We start from the raw sequence: 19,641 nt of genomic DNA on the forward strand, positions 1-19,641 counted from the left end.
CAGATGCATTTCCGATCTCAGGTACAGTATTTGCACTAACTTTTCATCAACACATGGGTATCCTTTGGATGCTATGCTTTCCATATCCCAAAGCTATGCTCTAATTGGCTTTGAAAATGATTGCATGTTTCTAAGTTGTTTAAGTCTCTATGAAGCGACTTGGATCCACTCCAATTTGCCTACCAGCACAACAGCTCCACAGCAAAAGGTATTTCATTGACCCTGCACTTAACCCTGAAACATCTGCACAGCAAAGATGCATACATCAGGATGCTCTTTATCATCTACAACTTAGCATTCAAAACTATCATCCCCTTAAAACTAATCAATAAGCTTTAAGGCCTTTGCCTCAATACCACCTTGTGCAATTGAATCCTCGATTTCCTCACTTCCGGACCCCAGTCTGTTCGGATTGGTAAAAACATCTCCATCAGCACAGGTGCAGCACAAGTCTATGTGCTTATCCCCCACTCTACTCACTTTACACTTATGATCTAGTGGCTATACACAACTCCAATGCCATATTTAAGTTTGCTGACAGCATCACTGTCGTTGGCCAAATCAAAGGTGGTGACAAGTCAACATATAGGTGGGAGATGAGAGGTTGTTGTTGTGCTACAAGGCCAAGGAGCTGATTATTGTCTTCAGGAAATTGGATGTCCATGAGCTAGTCTTCATCGGCTGACCAGACATGGAGAGGGCCAGCAATTTAAAATTCCTCAGTTTTATCATTTGAGAGAACCTGTCCTGGGCCCAGCACACAAGTGCATTTATGAAGAAAGCACAGCAGCGCCTCTGCCTTCTAAGAAGTTTCTAAAGATTGGGCATATCATCTGAAACTTTGACAAACTTTTATAGATATGTGATAGAGTGTATACTGAGTGGTTGCACCATGGCTATTTGGAAATACCAGTGCCCTTCTATAGGAAATTGTATAAAAAGTAGTGGATATGGCCCAGTCCATCATGAGAAAAGCCCTCCCCTCCACTTACTACACCTGCATGGATCATTGTCTCTCTTCTCGCTCTGCCCTCAGGAAGAAGATCCGGGGGCCTCAGAACCCACGCCACCAGGTTCAGGAACGGTTATAATCCTTCAATCATCAGATTCTTGAACTAGTGGGGATAACGTCACTCAACTTCACTCATCCCTTCTCTGTACTGTTCCCCCAATCTATGGACTCACTTTCAAGGATTCTTCAGCTCATGCTCTCGATATATATTGCATGTTTATAATTATTATTGTATCTGTTTTTTGTATTTGTACAGTTTGTTGCCTTTTGCACATTAGCTGTTTGTTCATCCTCCTGTTGTCTTTCATTGATCTTATTTTGTTTCTTAGATTTACTGAGAATGCCAGCAAGAAAAGTAGACATGTACTTTGATAATAAATTTACTTTGAAATTTGAAGTTATTAGCAAAATTGACCGGCATTTGTGAGAGTGAATAATTACAGGCATATTGGGAAATGGATCAAATGGGGTTCTTCCCCTGGGAGCTGGCATGGACCCAATGGGCAAAGTAGCCTTCTTTTGTGCTAAGAAATGTAAGCTATCGCCCAAAGGGCAGGAGAAATGAGGAAGCGATTAGAAGGGATCTTGTTTCAGATGCTAGAGGCCTCAATATAGAGCCATGTTATAGTGATTTCAATTATTATTTTATGTAATGAACTTCCAAAATTTGTCTCTCTCTGTCCAATAGAAAAAATTAACTGGACTGTACAACATTCATTATTAAATTGATGGAGGTCAATGACCAGAAAAATTACTTTCAATGTGTAGAAGTTTCCCGCCTAGCTGAGTGTATCAAGTATTAACTGCTTTTAATTTAAATTTCCAGCATTCTTAGTATTTGCTTTCAAGATCCATTTTCTGTTGAAGTTCTAGGTTACAAAGGAGCTTAGCTTTTTTTTAACGGAAGCATACATTCAAATTCAAATCTAACGTGCTGTAAGCTAGTATTGAAACAATCACACATTCATCAGCAGAATCAAATCGTGTCCTGTATTGCTCTATAATCTATTTTTGATTTGATCCATGTCAGAAACCACAGGAAAGGAAACTGTGCTTAAAAAATTACCTGCTGATTTGCATGCTTTTTCAAATAATAATGTTAAGAAAAGGCACGTTCAGTTTATGAAAAACCAGTTTAAATTACACTGAAAGCTTTAGAATATTATTTAATATCTAATTATTAACTTATTTCAATCCACCCAAATGACAATTAGTCATAGATTTTGGGAGCAAGTAAGCTTGATCTGATTTCAGATTTATGTGCACTGTAGTTATTTTGGATATGTAGAGACAAAAAAATCCAGAACGTACAGAATATTCTGGCTGTAACTAGTGCTGGAGTGTGCTAATACTGTAATCAGGTGGGATATGGAAATAGTTGAATCATGGTGGGCTGTGGCTATACTTTCTATTTGGACTGAACAGAGCTATAGGCTTAAAAACTGGGCTGGTGACCTAGATCTTATGCTTCGGTAAGTCCCAACTTATAAGGGATCTAGTGTATGCAAAAGCAAGGATGTAATGTTGAGGCTTTATACCTCGTGAGGCCTCACGAAGATTGAGTAATTTTGGATCCTTATCTAAGAAAGGATGTGCTGACATTGAAGAGGGTGCAGAGGAGGTTCATGAGAATGATTCCGGAAATGAAAGGGTTATCATATGAGGAGTGCTGGATGGCTCTGGGCTGTACTTGCTGGAATTTAGAAGCATGAAGGAGGGAGGAATCTCATTGAAACCTATTAAATGTTGAAAGGCATAGATAGAGTGGATAAGGAGAGGATGTTTCCTATATTGGGTGAGGCTAGGACCAGAGTGCACAGCCTCAGAATAGAGGGACATCCATTTAGAATGAAAATGAGGAGGAATTTCTTTGGTCGGAGGATAGTGAATCTGGAATTCATTGCCATTGGCACTGTGGAGGCCAGGTCATTGGATGTATTTAGGGCGGATTAATCAGGGCGTGAAAGAGTATGTGGAGAAGGCAGGAGATTTGGGCTGAGAGGGAAAATGGATCAGCCATGATGAAATGTGATGGTCTGAATGCCTAATTCTGCTCCTATTGCTTATAGTTTGTTCATCTGGGAATAGCAGTGGCACTCCCTGAAGAAAAACAAGATTTAGAATTTGCCAGGGGTATCTTCTAAATCAGATTCCAAGGATTTACTGAGGTGTATTCTGGAAAACGTTAACAGAAAGATAACCTGGTAACAGACTTACTCACATTTATTTCTTCCCATCAGCTGGCCATTTCTGAAGACATCTTGGTGAACTTTACCTGTCAGTGATGGAGTTGATGCATCACACACAGTGAATTGATCTGCCTCTTAGCAAGCGTGTTCAAAAATGGATTAAGTTATTGCAATTACTATTAATAAGCTTTACTTCTTCAAAATTAGCAAATGTTATGTAGTTGGCTTCAGTAGAAAAATAATTTGCAGTGGCACACTTATGAAATGTTCAAATGATATTAAATATACAAATAAATATAAATTCTTTACCAATACAATTATTATTGTTAACATGTAAAATGAACATAAAATATAACCATATAACCATATAAACCATATTACAATCACAGCACGGAAACAGGCCATCTCGGCCCTCCTAGTCCGTGCCGAACTCTTAATCTCACCTAGTCCCACCTACCCGCACTCAGCCCATAACCCTCCACTCCTTTCCTGTCCATATACCTATCCAATTTTATCTTAAATGACACAACTGAACTGGCCTCTACTACTTCTACAGGAAACTCATTCCACACAGCTATCACTCTCTGAGTAAAGAAATACCCCCTTGTTTTTCCCTTAAACTTCTGCCCCCTAACTCTCAAATCATGTCCTCTCGTTTGAATCTCCCCTACTCTCAATGGAAACAGCCTATTCACGTCAACTCTACAAAATATGAATAAAGTCTTGAAAAAAATTGATCTATTATCTCATTAGAAGCATGGGTGAATAAAGTAGAAGTAGTTAATGTGGAACCAAGCAAATCGTTTATACCAATTGGGAGATCAAGACCATAGGTATAGTATTCAATGGAAGATGTGCTGGCATTGGAGAGGGTCCCAAGGAGGTTCACGGAAATGATCCCAGGAATGAAAGGGTTAACACGTGAGGAGCATTTGATCACTCTGGGCCTGCACTCACTGGAGTTCAGAAGAATGAGAGGGGAATCTCATGGAAATGTATCAAATTTTGAAAGACCTAGATAGAGTGGATATGAAGAGGATGTTTCCTATAATGGGGGAGCCTAGAACTATGGGGAACAGTCTCGGAATAGAAGGACATCCATTTGGAATAGAGATGAGTAAAAATACTTTAGCCAAAGGGTGGTGAATCTGTGAGATTCATTACCACAGACAGCTGTGCAGGCCAAGTCATTGCATTTATTTAAAATTGAGCTTGATAGGTTTTTGATTAATCAGGTTGTCAAAGGTTATGGGGAGCAGACTGAGGTTGAGAGGGATAATGTTATTAGCATGATAGATTGGTGGACCAGAAACAATGGGCTAAATGCCCTAATTCTGCTTTTATGTCATATGTAAAAGACAATGAAAGTAACACATGTTTATGTGAAAACCTGTGAGGAAGTGAAATTAGCTTTCATTCATTCAGAATTAGTTACTGGGGTAACAATTGTACAAGTATTCAAGACTGGACTGAATAAATGAATGAACCGATTGGGTTAAATTAGCAATAGTGTAATCCCAAGTGGAAGATAGAGGATAAATACTGATATGGAATAATGAGTTTTAGAAACCTCTTTCAACTTAATTGTGGATAGACTTGAATCATGTCTGTGTCAGCCATGAGCCAGTTTCCTCTGGGACGGAAGCTTTTGGTCTTAGATTTGAGCATGAATCTTTAGCTTATGCAGCAGCACAGATGATGCAATGTTGGATATGTCATCCTTTGGCTACAAAGTTAAAACTGCTTGCTCCTTAAAGCGACCATGAAATATTCCCTGGCATTTATCTTAAAGAAAATGGAAATTATCCCCAAAATCCGCTAATCAACATCGCTAAAAGAAACTTGTTTGTGGGACCTCACTGCATGCTGATTGTGGAGTTCCCTACATTATACCTGTGATTACACGTGAGATTATCAGACTAGATGTATTACATTTCAGGACCATCCTGGGGTCATCATGAAAGATGATATGTGTAAGATTTTATTTGGAGACGTTGTAGTTATAAATAAGTATATCAAAGATGAAGAATATAGGAATGCCAGTTTGTTGAAGAACGAGCAAATAGACGTGATCAGTTAATGGATTGACCTTCCTTAAAGTAAAAGCTCAACAATTTGCACAGTGCATTTGTTCATGTGTGAAAAAGTCCGTCATTTATTTTAGTGCCTGTTAGGAATTGTGACAAGTGAGTTAATGTACTCCAGGATATTTCAACATATTGTAGAAAAGAAAATGATCACAATATTTGTTACGTCTTGCAGTTGTCTTCATTTACAATTCATTGGTGTTCCTGTAGTAGTTGGCTTGAAAACACTATTATGTGATTAATTTTGGCCATGTTTCTTATCTGAGACTTGAGTCTGTCATTTCTCATATTTAGAGCAGTTACACTTTCCCCTCACTCCTCTTTCCCCTCGTGAAATAGAAAATTATGCTCTGTATTCTGCATGAATACGCAGTTTTATATGCACTGTAAGTGTCTATCCTGAAAAACTGGGAACACATCCAGATTTAAAACCAGTGTGTGTTTTAAAAGAAACTTTAAATTAACAGTGTCCGTTGTCAGTGGCTCTTCTGTGTATAATTAACCCTTTCCAAACAGCTGTATCAAATTACACATACAGGGCAATGTAAATTAGATACTCTCATCGTATATTATAAAACTGCTTTCAATGTCTTTTTCTCCCTATTCACTATTAATCTCTTAGCTTCTACTATTGACACTCATTTTCTCTCTTCTTCCAGACAACTCTTTCTGTTTTTTCTTCTCACTCCCTTTTCATTCCTACTCTGGCCTCTCACTTGTTATTCCAACCATTCCCTTCTCAGCACTGTTCTCCTCTCTTTCACTCTCTTCCACTGCAGTTGTGCTCCTTTGTTTCGGATCATTCCTTTCCTTGTTTTCCCTCACCTTTGTTTAAATCATTATTATGGTATGGGTAACACACACAAAATGCTGAAGGAACTCAGCAGGCCAGGCAGCATCTATGGAAAAAAGTACAGTCAACGTTTCGGGCTGAGTCCTACCCAAAACGTCGACTGTACTTTTTTTCATTGATGCTCTAGCAATTTGTGTGTGTTGCTTGGATTTCCAGCATCTGCAGATTTCCTCTTGTTTGTGATATGGTATGAGGGTGGCTCTAATTTTTCTACTCTGTTCTTGTAGCTCCCTTCCTATAGACATCTTATATTTGTTTTTGGGGAATATTTTGATTTGCTTTGTAGTTCTCAGTACTTTGTGCAATAAGAAATTATTGCTCCTTTCAGTAGAGCACAAATGAAATAAATATCCAAACCGTATTTGCCTTGTTAAGTACCTCTATTTCTCTCAGGTTTTTGATGAAAAACAAAAGCCCACATGCTTGCTGGAGTGATACTGGGCTGGAAAGCACATACCATTTTCATTGATAAAAGTTTAACTTTGGAAAATTGACATCTTTGCACTTAAGATACGCTTTTTATGCACATGAACTATCCTGAAATATGCATAACACTAGTATCGTGGTATTACTCACCAAGTGAGACTGGCACTTACTCTTATATGTGATGCTGAGACTTTTTAAGGCACTTGTGAGGCCTCACCTTGAGTGTTGTGAACAGTTTTGACCTTGTCATCTCAGAAAAGATGCGCTGGCATTGGAGAGGATTCAGAGGAGGTTCATAAGGATGATTTCAGAAATGAAAGGGTTACCATATGAGGAACATTTGATAGCTCTAGGTCTATATTCAGTAGAATTTAGAAGGATGAAGGGGATCTCATGGAAACTTTTTGAATCTTGTAAGACCTACACAGAATAGATGTGGAGAGGACGTTTCCCATGGTGGGGGAGTCTAGCATAAGAGGGCACAACCTCAGGTTTGAGGAACATCCATTTAAAACAGCGATGTGGAGAAATTTCTTTAGCCAGAGGGTGGTGAATTTGTGGAATTTGTTACCACAGGCAGCTGTGGAGGCCAAGTCACTGTGTGTATTTAACTCAGAGCTTGATAGGTTCTTGATTGGTAATGGCATCAAAGGTTATGGGGAGAAGGCCGGGGGGTGGGGTTGAAGAGGGGAAGAAAGGATCATCCATGATTGAATGGCAGACCAGACTCAATGCGCCAAATGGCTTAATTCTGCTCCTGTGGCTTATGCTTTTATGGACTTGTATTTCAAGAAGAGATTATTTTATCCAATTGTAGTCCCTATGCCAAATCATCTGTCTTGCAAACATTTTTTTTATAGCTGAGCAGAGGTAGTTGCCATTTCTATGTTCTTGCCTGTTGATTCTTTCCTTAGATATTTTAAAATTTTAGATTAGGTTTAGCTGATAATTTCCGTCACGCAGTTCTTTTGTTCTTAATTTTCAATACTGTATTCTTGAAACATTTTTATTTGGATTCAAAATTCAAGAGATTCTGCTGGCGCAGGAACTCTAGAGCAACACAAAATGCAGGTTAAGCAGCATCTTTAGAATGGAATAAAGCGAATATCCAAGCTCGATTTGCCTGTTAAAGAGCTCTATTTTTCTCTAAGGTTTTTGATGAAAAATGAAAGCCTACATGTTTACTGGACTGATACAGGGTGGGAGAGCATGCACTATTCTCACTGATGAAAGTTTAACATTGGAAAATTAACAATTGACATTTTGGGCAGAGACCCTTCACCAGGACTGGATGTAGGGTCTCAGCCTAACGCATTCACTATTTATTACCCTCCGTAGAAGCCTGACCTGCTGAGTTGCTCCATTTTGTGTATTGCTTTATTTGGACTGGTCCTAGTACTGTTGCTCTTAGCTGTGTAATATAACTGTTGCATATTCCTTTAAGCCACTGCCTTCCTCATGACCTAGTTTTAATTCTCCATTTTCAAATTATTACTTACTTTCTCTATTATTTGACTCTTTCCCATTACCACCTCAGATTTTCGTATTGCCCTGTTCTTTACTCTGCTAGCTTAGGTCCTGAATTAAATGTTATTAATTTAAAAAAACTGAACTGTAAGCTTCTGTATTGCATGTATTGTTATGAAATATCTGGCAGTAAGTCTTCATTTCATAGACCTTGATACTGAATCTAAGATGAATACCAATGCTGATCTTTGGGCTAGCCAGTTTATATGCTCTCAGAAGAGTGAGCATTCAAATTCATTTGTTTATTATCCATAAGGAAGTTTAAAAAATTAAACATACCATGCATAACATGGCATTTTTAAATTAACTTTAACAGGGGAATACCTATCATGTCATTTAAATAGAAATAGTTTGCATTAATATAAATAGCTGTTTTAAAAGTTTAAGCCTTATATGAGTTGATGTTTTGAAAATGGTTTTGAATAGATTAACTTGTTAAAGCAAAAGACACCTGTTTTTACTCAAGAGAAGAATAATTATGTATTGAAGCCTATCATTAAAATACTAAAAATGGGCCAACATGAGCTGCGACGAGCTTTGATATATTTAAAAAAAAGAAATAGACCATTTATTTCAAACTCGACATTTTCAATATAGATTCTCTTTGCTTCAGTTGAAAAGTTATGTGCATCTCGCTTGTTGATTTAAATGACAGGCCCTATCTTCAAACAATAGAATACTTGGAAAGGTTTTGTGCAAACAGTATGGCGTTAATGTCCGATATGGGAACATTGCAACCAGTAACAGTTTTTTAAAATGTTGTAGTTCATTAATCAGATCTTCTGTATCTGCCAAAACAGAAAGATGTTCTGCTCCCATAACTTTAAAAAATTATTACTTTTGTTGTTGATTCTTTTTTCACACAGAATAAATTGAAATGCAGTGAAATATTTCTTTTAATCTAGATTTTGATCATTCATGAGTGATAATTTTGTATCCTGCAATGTTTTATTCACAAACTAATGTATGGGGAATGCCAGCCAAGGAGTTAAATTAATAAGGTCAATTTTCAGGTGAGGAGGCACTGAGGAACATATTTAATACATGTCAGGTTAAATTTCATAAAACCCCCTAAAGCTCATAAGGATGCTTTTTGGGTTAATTTCGCCATGCTAGTAAAATTGTTTATAAAGTAGTCATACTTTCAGGTATACTAAGATTTAAAAAATAATTTAAAGCTAGAGTTTTACTTTGGGTAGTGCACTAACTTCTGTGGAACTAAATTGGGAGCAAGTACAAGGGGCAACTGATATTAAAGCAATTGTTCAGTGCTCATGACCGTGGACAGACTTCTCCCTCTCAGCTGTTCATCTCATAATGCAAAATAAAATAATTTATATTTTCCTTTTACACCATTACATTTCAATTACTCGTGATATGCTCAGATTATCTGTCCCAAGAGAAGTATTCTGTTTGTTTCTTCTTAAAAATATATTGTTTTGTTTGTTTCTTTTAGTTGCACCAGGCTGCTGAAATCTCACAGGTCAGAGGAGCTCGAGTCATAGCAGCAGAAGACATCTTGTTTCTAATGCGGAAAGACAAGGTATGTTCATTATTTTAACTGGTCGCTTCCTTCAAACCAGGTCAGTGGTAATACCTTGAAATATTTCTTTTAGGCTTGATTTTGATCATGAAGGTTAGTTGTTTGTGTGTTAGTTAGTTGTGTTAGGTTAGTTGTGTCCTGTTCACAAATGTGCATGAATGATGTTACTTAGTTTATTCTTCCAACAGGAATACATGTTCCTCATCATGGCAGCCAACTGAGTTGTGCTGACATTATCCAGTTCTGAGTCCCATTTTTGTGCTAATCATGTGTGCTTACTTCCTTTCTTTCACTGTAGATTATAAGGTAAAATTGTTGCTCAAAGAAGCTTGAGTTATGTCAGTATTGGACTCCTGTTACGGTGAACACACAGGAGTAGAACATCTAACAATGCCAACCTTCCCTTGTTGCTATGCAGTGATCCCTGGTGTGAGTATTGCAAAATAGGACGCAGGTCAGCTGGGATGGCCTCTCCTAAACAAGTAGCCTCCGGAGCATTGCTGTTTAGGGCCATCACAATTACCTGAGGGGATGGAATTCAGAAGGCTACAACAGCTTTTGTAGACAGCATCAAAAATGAAGAAGCTACATACAAAATAAAAATATACAAACATATCATATAACAATTACAGCATGGAAACAGGCCATCTCAGCCCTTCTAGTCCGTGCCAAATGCTTACTCTCACCTAGTCCCACTGGGCTGCACTCAGTCCATAACCCTCCATTCCTTTCCTGTCCATATACCTATCCAATTTTTTTTTAATGATAATATTGAACCTGCCTCTACCACTTCTACTGGAAGCTCGTTCCACACAGCTACCACTCTCTGAGTAAAGAAATTCCCCCTTGTGTTACCCCTAAACTTTTGCCCCCTAACTCTCAACTCAAGTCCTCTTGTTTGAATCTCCCCTACTCTCAATGGAAAAAGCCTCTCCACGTTAACTCTACCTACCCCCTCATAATTTTAAATACTTCTACCAAATCCCCCCTCAACCTTCTACGCTCCAAAGAATAAAGACATAACTTGTTCAATCTTTCTCTGTAACTTAGGTGCTGAAACCCAGCTAACATTCTAATAAATCTCCTCTGTACTCCCTCTATTTTGTTGACATCTTTCCTATAATTCAGTGACCAAAACTGTACACAATACTCCAAATTTGGCCTCACCAATGCCTTGTACAATTTTAACATTACATCCCAACTCCTATACTCAATGCTCTGATTTATAAAGTCCAGCATGCCAAAAGCTTTCTTCACCACCCTATCCACATGAGATTCCACCTTCAGGAACTATGCACCATTATTCCTAGATCACTCTGTTCTACTGCATTCCTCAGTGCCCTACCATTTACCATGTATGTCCTATTTTGATTAGTCCTACCAAAATGTAGCACCTCTCACTTATCAGTATTAAACTCCATCTGCCATCGTTCAGCCCACTCTTCTAACTGGCCTAAATTTCTCTGCAAGCTTTGAAAACCTACTTCATTATCCACAATGCCACCTATCCTAGTATCATCTGCATACTTACTAATCCAATTTACCACCCCCATCATCCAGATCATTAATGTATATGACAAACAACATTGGACCCAGTACAGATCCCTGAGGCACACCACTAGTCACCGGCCTCCAACCTGACAAACAGTTATCCACCACTACTCTCTAGCATCTCCCATCCAGCCTCTGTTGAATCCATTTTCCTACTTCAACATTAATACCTAACGATTGAACCTTCCTAACTAACCTTCCATGCTGAACCTTGTCAAAGGCCTTACTGAAGTCCATATAGACAACATCCACTGCTTTACCCTCGTCAACTTTCCTAGTAACCTCTTCAAAAAATTCAATAAGATTTGTCAAACATGACCTTCCATGCACAAATCCATGTTGACTGTTCCAAATCAGACCCTGTCTATCCAGATAATTATATATACCATCTCTAAGAATAATTTCCATTAATTTACCCACCACTGACATCAAAGTGATATTTGCTAGGTTTACTCTTAGAACCCTTTTTAAACAATGGAACCACATGAGCGATATGCCAATCCTCCTATACTGCATCACTGCATGGTACAGAAATTGTACTACAGTGGATAGGAAGGCTGTACAATAAGCAGTCAAAACTGCCCAGTACATCACCGACACCCGCCCACTCACCCTGCTTACATCACAAACAGCCTATCTTCCAGCAGGACAGATTCAAACTATTCTTTTTGGCACATTTGGATCTTTACACAAAGACTTAGACTGATTGAGACCCCAAGAAGAAATAGGTGTCTATGGCTCAGTCTTGGGCTCATTTCTACTGTTGCAGATGATTTAATGGAAATGACATTTTTATTGTATGCTTTCCCCTGTACATTATTTACTTCCCTAGCAGTATGCAATATTGCCCTTTTGGATGGATGATTACACTCAATCAGGTGTGAGAATTAACAGACTTGGCTTTGAGTAGTTTGTATTACTTTCTTCTGTCTAGTCAGAGGGATTTGCTTATCTCCAATTGGTGCCTCTACACAGTACAATTCACCATATATCTCCGGAGTTTGCCATTTGGGAATCTCAGCTGCCAAAGGGTCTCGGCCTGAAACGTCGACTGTACTTTTTTCCATGGATGCCGCCCGGCCTGTTGAGTTCCTCCAGCATTTTGTGTGGGTTGTTTGGGTTTCCAGCATTTGCAGATTTTCTTTTATCTGTAATACAAGCAAAACATGTTATTGAACTGAAAAGCATTGAAGCAATTCGTTCTGCATAGTTTGTGTATGTGCCAATAAGATGAAACACAAATAGAAATTTAAATTTAGCTTGGAATTTGTCTAATTTGAAAGTACTAGGTGATCATCCCAAACACAACATGAACATTCCATCACAAACATGAGAAAATCTGCAGCTGCTGGAAATCCAAAACAGCACTCACTAAATACTGGGGGATTTCAGCCAAGTGAACCCTGCCTGTCCATGGACATTCCGTTTTCACTTCATTTTATAGCAGATAGTGGCAGTTTAGAAAATAGATATTCAAATATTTCACAATATTAATTACATCTGGAGAACTTAGTAAAAGTAAAATAGGGATCTAACATTTATTCAATTTAAATTTATAACATTGAATTGATTCCCTTCTCATGATTAAGTTTGAGAAAATATTTGTCAGCACTTTTGGCTTGTATAATATTACTTTAATTTTAGTTTTCAAGATGTTGTTTCATTAAAATATGCTCTCTCAAATTTTCTTTCACTCATACCATTGTATGGGAATTCATGCACTTCTGTGCTAAATTCATAAAGCAGTTGTCTGTGCATTGAGATTTGCAAGCTAACGTGTTCAGCACAGTCAGGAGCTAGCCACATGACTTCTCCTGTGTGCTGATAATAACAAGTAAGGTACGTGTTATAAACTCAGCCTGTCAGAGTTACTCAGAACTCGGGCTGTTCAATAATTGGCAAACGGAATTGGTCATCTTGGACAACCCAGTCTGATATTAATAAATTAGAACCTTTTTGTCACTTAACTACAGTATTCCATGTTATAGTACATTGTGTATGAGAAATTGTTGGAAATACTCTGCAGATCATGCATCACATTTGAAAAGGGAAGCAAAGTCAACATTTCAGAGTGATAGTAGGAAAGGTTAAAAATATGTCTCAAGTTGAAGAGAACGGTGAGAGCTGTAAGAGAACAATAAATAGAGGCTCTGTGATAGGGTGGTGACCAGAAGAAAGATAGAATGAAGTACCAGAGGATAGGAGTGGTGGTGGCGAAAGCCAGTTAATAACAAAGATCTGGTTGATGAAATTGAAATGCTGAAAGGGGAGGTGTCGTTAAGATGTGACTCATTCTATCATGTTGATGTCTGAAAGGGCTATTCTGTCTGAAATAGTTCTATAGTCGCCACTGTTCCATCTCCATCATCACTGTTTCTTCTCACAGCGTCAATCACTGGGATGTACGTTCATCTCTTCACCTTCTCCTATCCAGGTGAAGCAGTAATTTATTTTGTGCTATTCCAAATTATTGTGTTGCATTCTGAGCTCCAATTCTGTAGTCTCATCTACCATGGAGAAACTGCACACGGTTTGGGTGGCTGCTTTTAAAATACCTCTCTTGCACACTTCAGAAAGATCGTAGCATGAAAAGAGATCTTTCAGTCGCAATTAATTTTTCCCTATGCCTTCCAGACCATAGCTATCCCTGCATAAAAACAAACATTTCCTTCAGTTCTTTCTGGTTCCTTTATCATTTAGCTTCATTCAATATCCTTTTTTTTTAATCCTTCTATTAGTTGGGACAATTTCTCCTTTTATTATCTTGACCCTGTTCTGCTCTCAGGTTCTTCACGTTTTGCTCACCACTTAAGATTTCTATTTCATTTCTGCCAGAACCCCTCTAAATCAACAAAACTTGATGTAATCTCAAGAAACACCACATCATCTTCTGACTTAACACATTGCAACTGTCAGGATTCGACAATGAATTCAAATGATCATAGTCATTCGGGTTTTGTATCCTACATTTACAACAATTAGTTGTTTTCTCTCTGCTGTTTTAGTCATTTTAAACTATAACTGTCTCCTCCTATTTGCACCTTTCCTAAACATGTTTTCTCCACACAGCGTGGAAGTCATGAAGCTGGTATCACCTGTTTGAAGTATTTTCTGAAAATCCTTTCTGATGCTGAAAGTCTCGTGGAATTCAATGGGGAAATTCAAAGATGTGGCAGTTCTCAATTCTAATGCTGCAGAATCCAAAGGTTCTAAGGTTCATTTTATTGTCAAAGAATGCAATTCTGATAGTCATCTGCTCAAGCTAGCTATGAAATACAGAAAAGCCACGGGAGTAATTGAAAGAAGAGATATCAACCCCCCCCCCCGCAGAAAATGAAACAAAAGCTTGCTAACCCCAAACCCCTCAAACCCTACCTTGCACAAAAACTAACAGATCGCCCACCCAGAAAGCGGCAGCTAGACCATCAAAATCCCCGAAGCTCCCAACCCCTTCCCCCACAAAGAGAGAACAGCGACAAGAGCATCAAACCCCAATCCCCTCTCACGCACACAAAAATCTAACAGATCGTCCACATAGAAAAACATCGACTAAAACATCAGACCCCAAATATCCAACCCATCCCTCGCCCACTTGGAACCCCACACCTCAAACCTTCAATTGGTAACAAGAAGGAAAACACAGAAAACTGAAGGAGACCAATATAAATTTAAATCTTAGAATTTTGAAAACTCTCCCGTGGTAACTCTCCCGTGCAGCATCAAGGAGAGCTACTGCTCGTAAACAGTCCTTCTGTGGGGAGTGATCGGCGATCCCATGGGCTGGGCGACTGCCGATCCCGAGACGTTGTTGACCCTTCTCATCAGCATCAAGGAGAGTTACCACTCAAACTCAGTCCTTTGTGCAGAGCAACACTGACCTCCTCTGCATTCACTTCAGCGCTTCAATCTTCCTTGACTCTTCGAAATGGAGCCGATCATGGCCCTGCATCCTGTCTCAGGTCTTTTCCACAAGGCAGCTCGTGTTTGTGGTCCTCTCCTAGAGTCTTCTCGAGGACAGCAGAGCACTAGATCATTCAATCGTACTCCAAACTGTGCATCAATATCTCTAACATTTTCCAAAACACAAACAGGACAAAAAAAAGCAGAAGATGTGGAATGAGTGAAATAATTAAAGTGATTGGCTATCTGAAAGATGCCACCCAAGGAATTGTTGTTCGCTTGTGCTATCTTGACCAGAGGTTCAGTTTATCCATTGCAAGGCACCTGTACCCAATTAGTCCTGGAGGAGGAAGAACACTAATGTTAATTTGCTTGACAATGGATGGACAATTAAGTAGAATATTTTAACAGACTGAAAATAAGTTTGAATCTTTATGAATGTAAGAAACATTCATATTTTTCAACAGTTGATGAAACCAGGTCCTTGCCTTAACCAGCTCTCAAGATTTTTTCTACCACTGCAATTTTGTAGACAAAGCTTTTTCTGAGCTCTCACATAATAGCATAATAATGAGGCACCTGTAGTGAAGCAGTTTGAGAGTGAGAAGTTGATGCCAAGGTGTCCTCATGAGGTCAAAGTGATTTTCCCTCGTATATCAGCTGCCAACATGGGCTACTCAGCAGAAAACACAAAATCCAGGCTATTAGTATGATTTACACAGTGAATGTGAGAAATTAAAGTTAACTGGTAGATATTTAAAGTAACATTCCATTGTGAAGAAAGACACTCACATTTATTTCTCTTTATTTGCAGAGAAAATTACGACGATTGCTAAGGTATATGAGTTTCCGGGATTTCAAATCCAAAATCGTTAAGGGTGTTGAAGATGAAGATATTATTGAAGCAGGTATTTAAAAAAAAAACTCATAAGTAGATTAAACGCATTCTTCATTTCAATGTTTTGAAGGCCGTATAAGACCATAGAATATAGGAGCAGAAGTAGGCTCTTCGGCCCATCAAGTGTGCTCTTCCATTCAATCATGGGCTGATCCAATGCTTCCAGTCATTCCTCTGGAGTTAGAGTGCATATAAGACTGTTGACCAGCTTCGATAAACTACTGTAGAAGTTGCAGAAACCTAACTGAGGAGCCCATACTGAAAAGCTGGCAGATAAGCTCTGACCTATCGGCTTGTGAGTCGAAGTTTGGGACTTCTAAGCATAAGTTCAATTGTATTTATATATGTATTTAAATGTGTAAATAATATTTTAATATTTTTACTCTTTAATTAATGGATGAGTGTTTTTGAGTGCTTCTGAATGTTAAAGACACTTAAATCCCAGGGGCATCTACGATAACCAGTGAACATTGGGTCTTGGTGTCACCAGATGTTTAAGCATTTTTGGGAGTTCAAACTGGTTATATATTTAGATATACTGCACTAGATTGAGCCTCACTGATCGGCTCAGTGGCAGTATTCCAGTGCTCAGGACCCTACTAGAAAATGAGCGTGGTTGGGTCAGAAACTGGTGAGCTTAGGTGATTCACTGGTCATTTGAAGGAACTACTCACATAATCCACCATGGAGAAAAGAGAATGACTTAAGTTTTCTGGAAGATTCCATCCAAAAGCAGACCTTTTATATACAAGGTGTGGATACTTATCTAATTAATCGTATATTATTTGTTTCAGATCTACACAAAGTTAGATTTATGTGCCTGATATTAACCTAGGGTAATCATAACCAGAATTAAAAGTATACATTTCAGACTTGAGCAACAGGGATTTACAAAGGATTCATTGTCAGTTATACCACACACATGGGTTTATGGGTCTCATGTGCTCCGTTGAAATGATTCTTCAGTGATACTATGAGTGCCTCAACTTTTCTCCTCCACCCCCACTCCTTTATTGACCCATTTGTAGATAATTAATTCTACTTGACTGCTCGAAAGCCCCTGTTCCTGGCAGCTGAATGTAGTTTCTATTAGTGGCCTCCTCTTTGCCTTCCTGTTGTAGTTTTCCATTCATCCTCTTTTCTGCCCATTTTGCTCTAATGTGAACGGGGAAATTCAAAAAACCACACTCCAATGATACAAGTTTTAGCCAACACTTTACTGTACCAGTGACTCAGGGTTAATTCCTGCCGCTGTCTGGAAGGAGTTTGTACATCTCCTCGTGACCATGTGGGTTTCCTTCAGGTGCTCCCACTGTCCAAAGACGTAAGGTTAATTGGTCTTTGTAAATTGCCCCATAATTAGGCTAGGGTTAAATTGAAGTATTGCTATGTGGAGTAGCCTGAAGGTCCAATTCCGTGCTGTATCTCAATAAATAAATAAAAAGCTTGAAACTAAGTTACAGATAATTGAACATATTAATGCGTTTGTAATTTAAGGTCAAAATCAAAGGAATAAATGGAGTAAGCAAAATATATTGAGTGAAAATAATTTAATAGTGAAGTAGAAATATTACAGCTGGAAATCTGCTGAACATTGATGTCTAAAAATTACAACTTGTTGAATTGAAATAATGAAGAAGGACATGGAACTAGAACAAGTTTCTACTCCATCTTCAGTGCATCAGATGGAATAGGTCCTTTTATCTTCTACCTCTCCTCATTCCAGGTATTGCAGCCAAGCTGACTACATCATTCTGATGTCGCTGCTGTGGACTTGGTTTCTGTACCTGGAGTTCTCCTAAAGATTTCACTGCATATACCACCCACCTGACTAGTGAGGGTGCTTGCTTGGAAGCAAGCTTATTTCCTGAACTGAGCTATATGTAAGCCCAAATGATGCAACATTCAAAGCAAAATCAACCTTAGTGGCATTGAAAAATCCTTGGGACTACATTAATTCTAACTTTCAATGTTTTTCATCCATTGACGCGGGAGATGCACTTCAATAGTTCTTCACTGGCTACAGAATGCTTTGGAATTTAGAGTCATTGTCAATGAGCGTGAAAGCAGACTTTTCAGCCTAACATTTTTATTTGGCGATTGAGTACCATTTACGGACATCCTATTTTCTTGCACTTGACTTATAGGTTTCTATGTAATACCAGTATAAGTGCTGATCCAAATTCTTTATAAATGTTTTGAATTTACCTGTCTCTGTTGTCTAATTCAGGGATTCCGTTCAAGGTTTCAACAACCCTTTGGGTTAAAAAAAATTCTTCCTCAATTCCTATCTAAATCTTATAAACTGTTGGGTTCTTTTGTAATAGAAATTTCTGCTTTGGATTTATCTGCAAGTTCTGTCTTCCAGTCCACTTTTGTTCGATCTTGAATTAACATACAGAAACCAGCCTTCCCCTAGTTATAGACCATTCTATGCTTACCCTTCTTCATATCAACTGCAAAAGACAAGGTTGTAATCACCATCTTCAAACTGCTCTCCATTGGCATTTCCTCTACAGTACTTGCCCGGTTACATTTTCAAAGGTTTGGTTCAGAAATTTTAGATTGAGTAGTTCAGTTTATTTTACAATTATTGCATAGCTGGATTAATAAACTAGAAGAGTTGAATATAAAGATATTTAACCTTTGTGCAGCATTTGAACAATCAAGTATGCCTTACTTGTCGAGTAAGTATGCCTTACTCCTCTGTTATTCAGCTGTATGGGGCTTCCTTTGTATGGTTCTGTTTTTTTTTGATGTTTCTATTCATCCAGTAATGAGTATGCTTCCCATTGCATATAGTTATTTCTGGCTATTACACAAGATACAAATTTTGCCATAAAGCTTATTATTTGCTCCTGCCCTGTCCTTACTCTAGGTCCTCTCAGGTGATGATCACAGGTTAGGCTTTTCAGTCAGCCATTTTGAGCTATTGAATGGGAATCTAGATACTTGCCTTGTCTCCATCCCCTACCCCAGCCCAGCCATGTAGAATTTGCTCCATAAAGGAGTTTAGAGCTTTCGTGCCACTGCTCGATGTGGAAGATGTTTTTTCCACAGAGTTTCCTCAAATTAACCTGAAACTACACCTCTGCTCTGAGAACTAATCTGTCTCTTAATTCTATTCTTGATTTCAATTTAAAATTTGATGTATTATTTGAACTTTATTATTTGATGACTGCAATTAGCTTTTCTACCTCTCAAGTGCTGAACTCCCAGACTGAGGGTGAAAATTTATCCCTAAATTTTCATAGGTAATATCTCTGATATTGGAGAAATAGATATAATGTGGCTTCTGCATTATTCATGTTGTGGTCCAGCCAGTAAACCATCTAGTTTGATGATTACTTCCTCTGACTGATAATCTAATGTACAGCTCAGCATCCTAATAGCTTTGTTACTGCTAGGCATTGTTTTGTCACATTTAACATTGGATCTTATATGCTCCTAAATCGCTTTCATCTTCAACCTGGGCTTTTTCTTTCCAACACTGTCCATGCAGTACACATATTGCCTATAATTATCTTCTGATTTGTGGAGTTCTCTATTTACAGTACTGAATTTCATTTCCAATTGTCTATTTTATCCATTTTGCACCGTCTCTTCTGATTGCACTATCCCATCTGTTTTGGAATGTTCTGCAAAGTTTTCCATT

General features: G+C 38.3%; 1 protein-coding gene across 5 annotated transcripts in view; it reads left to right on the forward strand.

Annotated features, from left to right (window-relative positions):
* supt3h (SPT3 homolog, SAGA and STAGA complex component) overlaps positions 1–19,641 on the forward strand; it is a 396,945-nt gene that overhangs the window by 266,343 nt on the left and 110,961 nt on the right. For all 5 annotated transcript variants that reach the window (XM_059981629.1, XM_059981630.1, XM_059981627.1 and 2 more), the window contains 2 exons: positions 9,551–9,637; positions 15,903–15,996. In XM_059981629.1, coding sequence (XP_059837612.1) covers positions 9,551–9,637; positions 15,903–15,996 — 181 coding nt within the window. The remainder of the gene's footprint in view (positions 1–9,550; positions 9,638–15,902; positions 15,997–19,641) is intronic.

Source organism: Hypanus sabinus, chromosome 10, assembly GCF_030144855.1.
Source record: "Hypanus sabinus isolate sHypSab1 chromosome 10, sHypSab1.hap1, whole genome shotgun sequence".
In the NCBI taxonomy this organism is placed as follows: domain Eukaryota; kingdom Metazoa; phylum Chordata; class Chondrichthyes; order Myliobatiformes; family Dasyatidae; genus Hypanus; species Hypanus sabinus.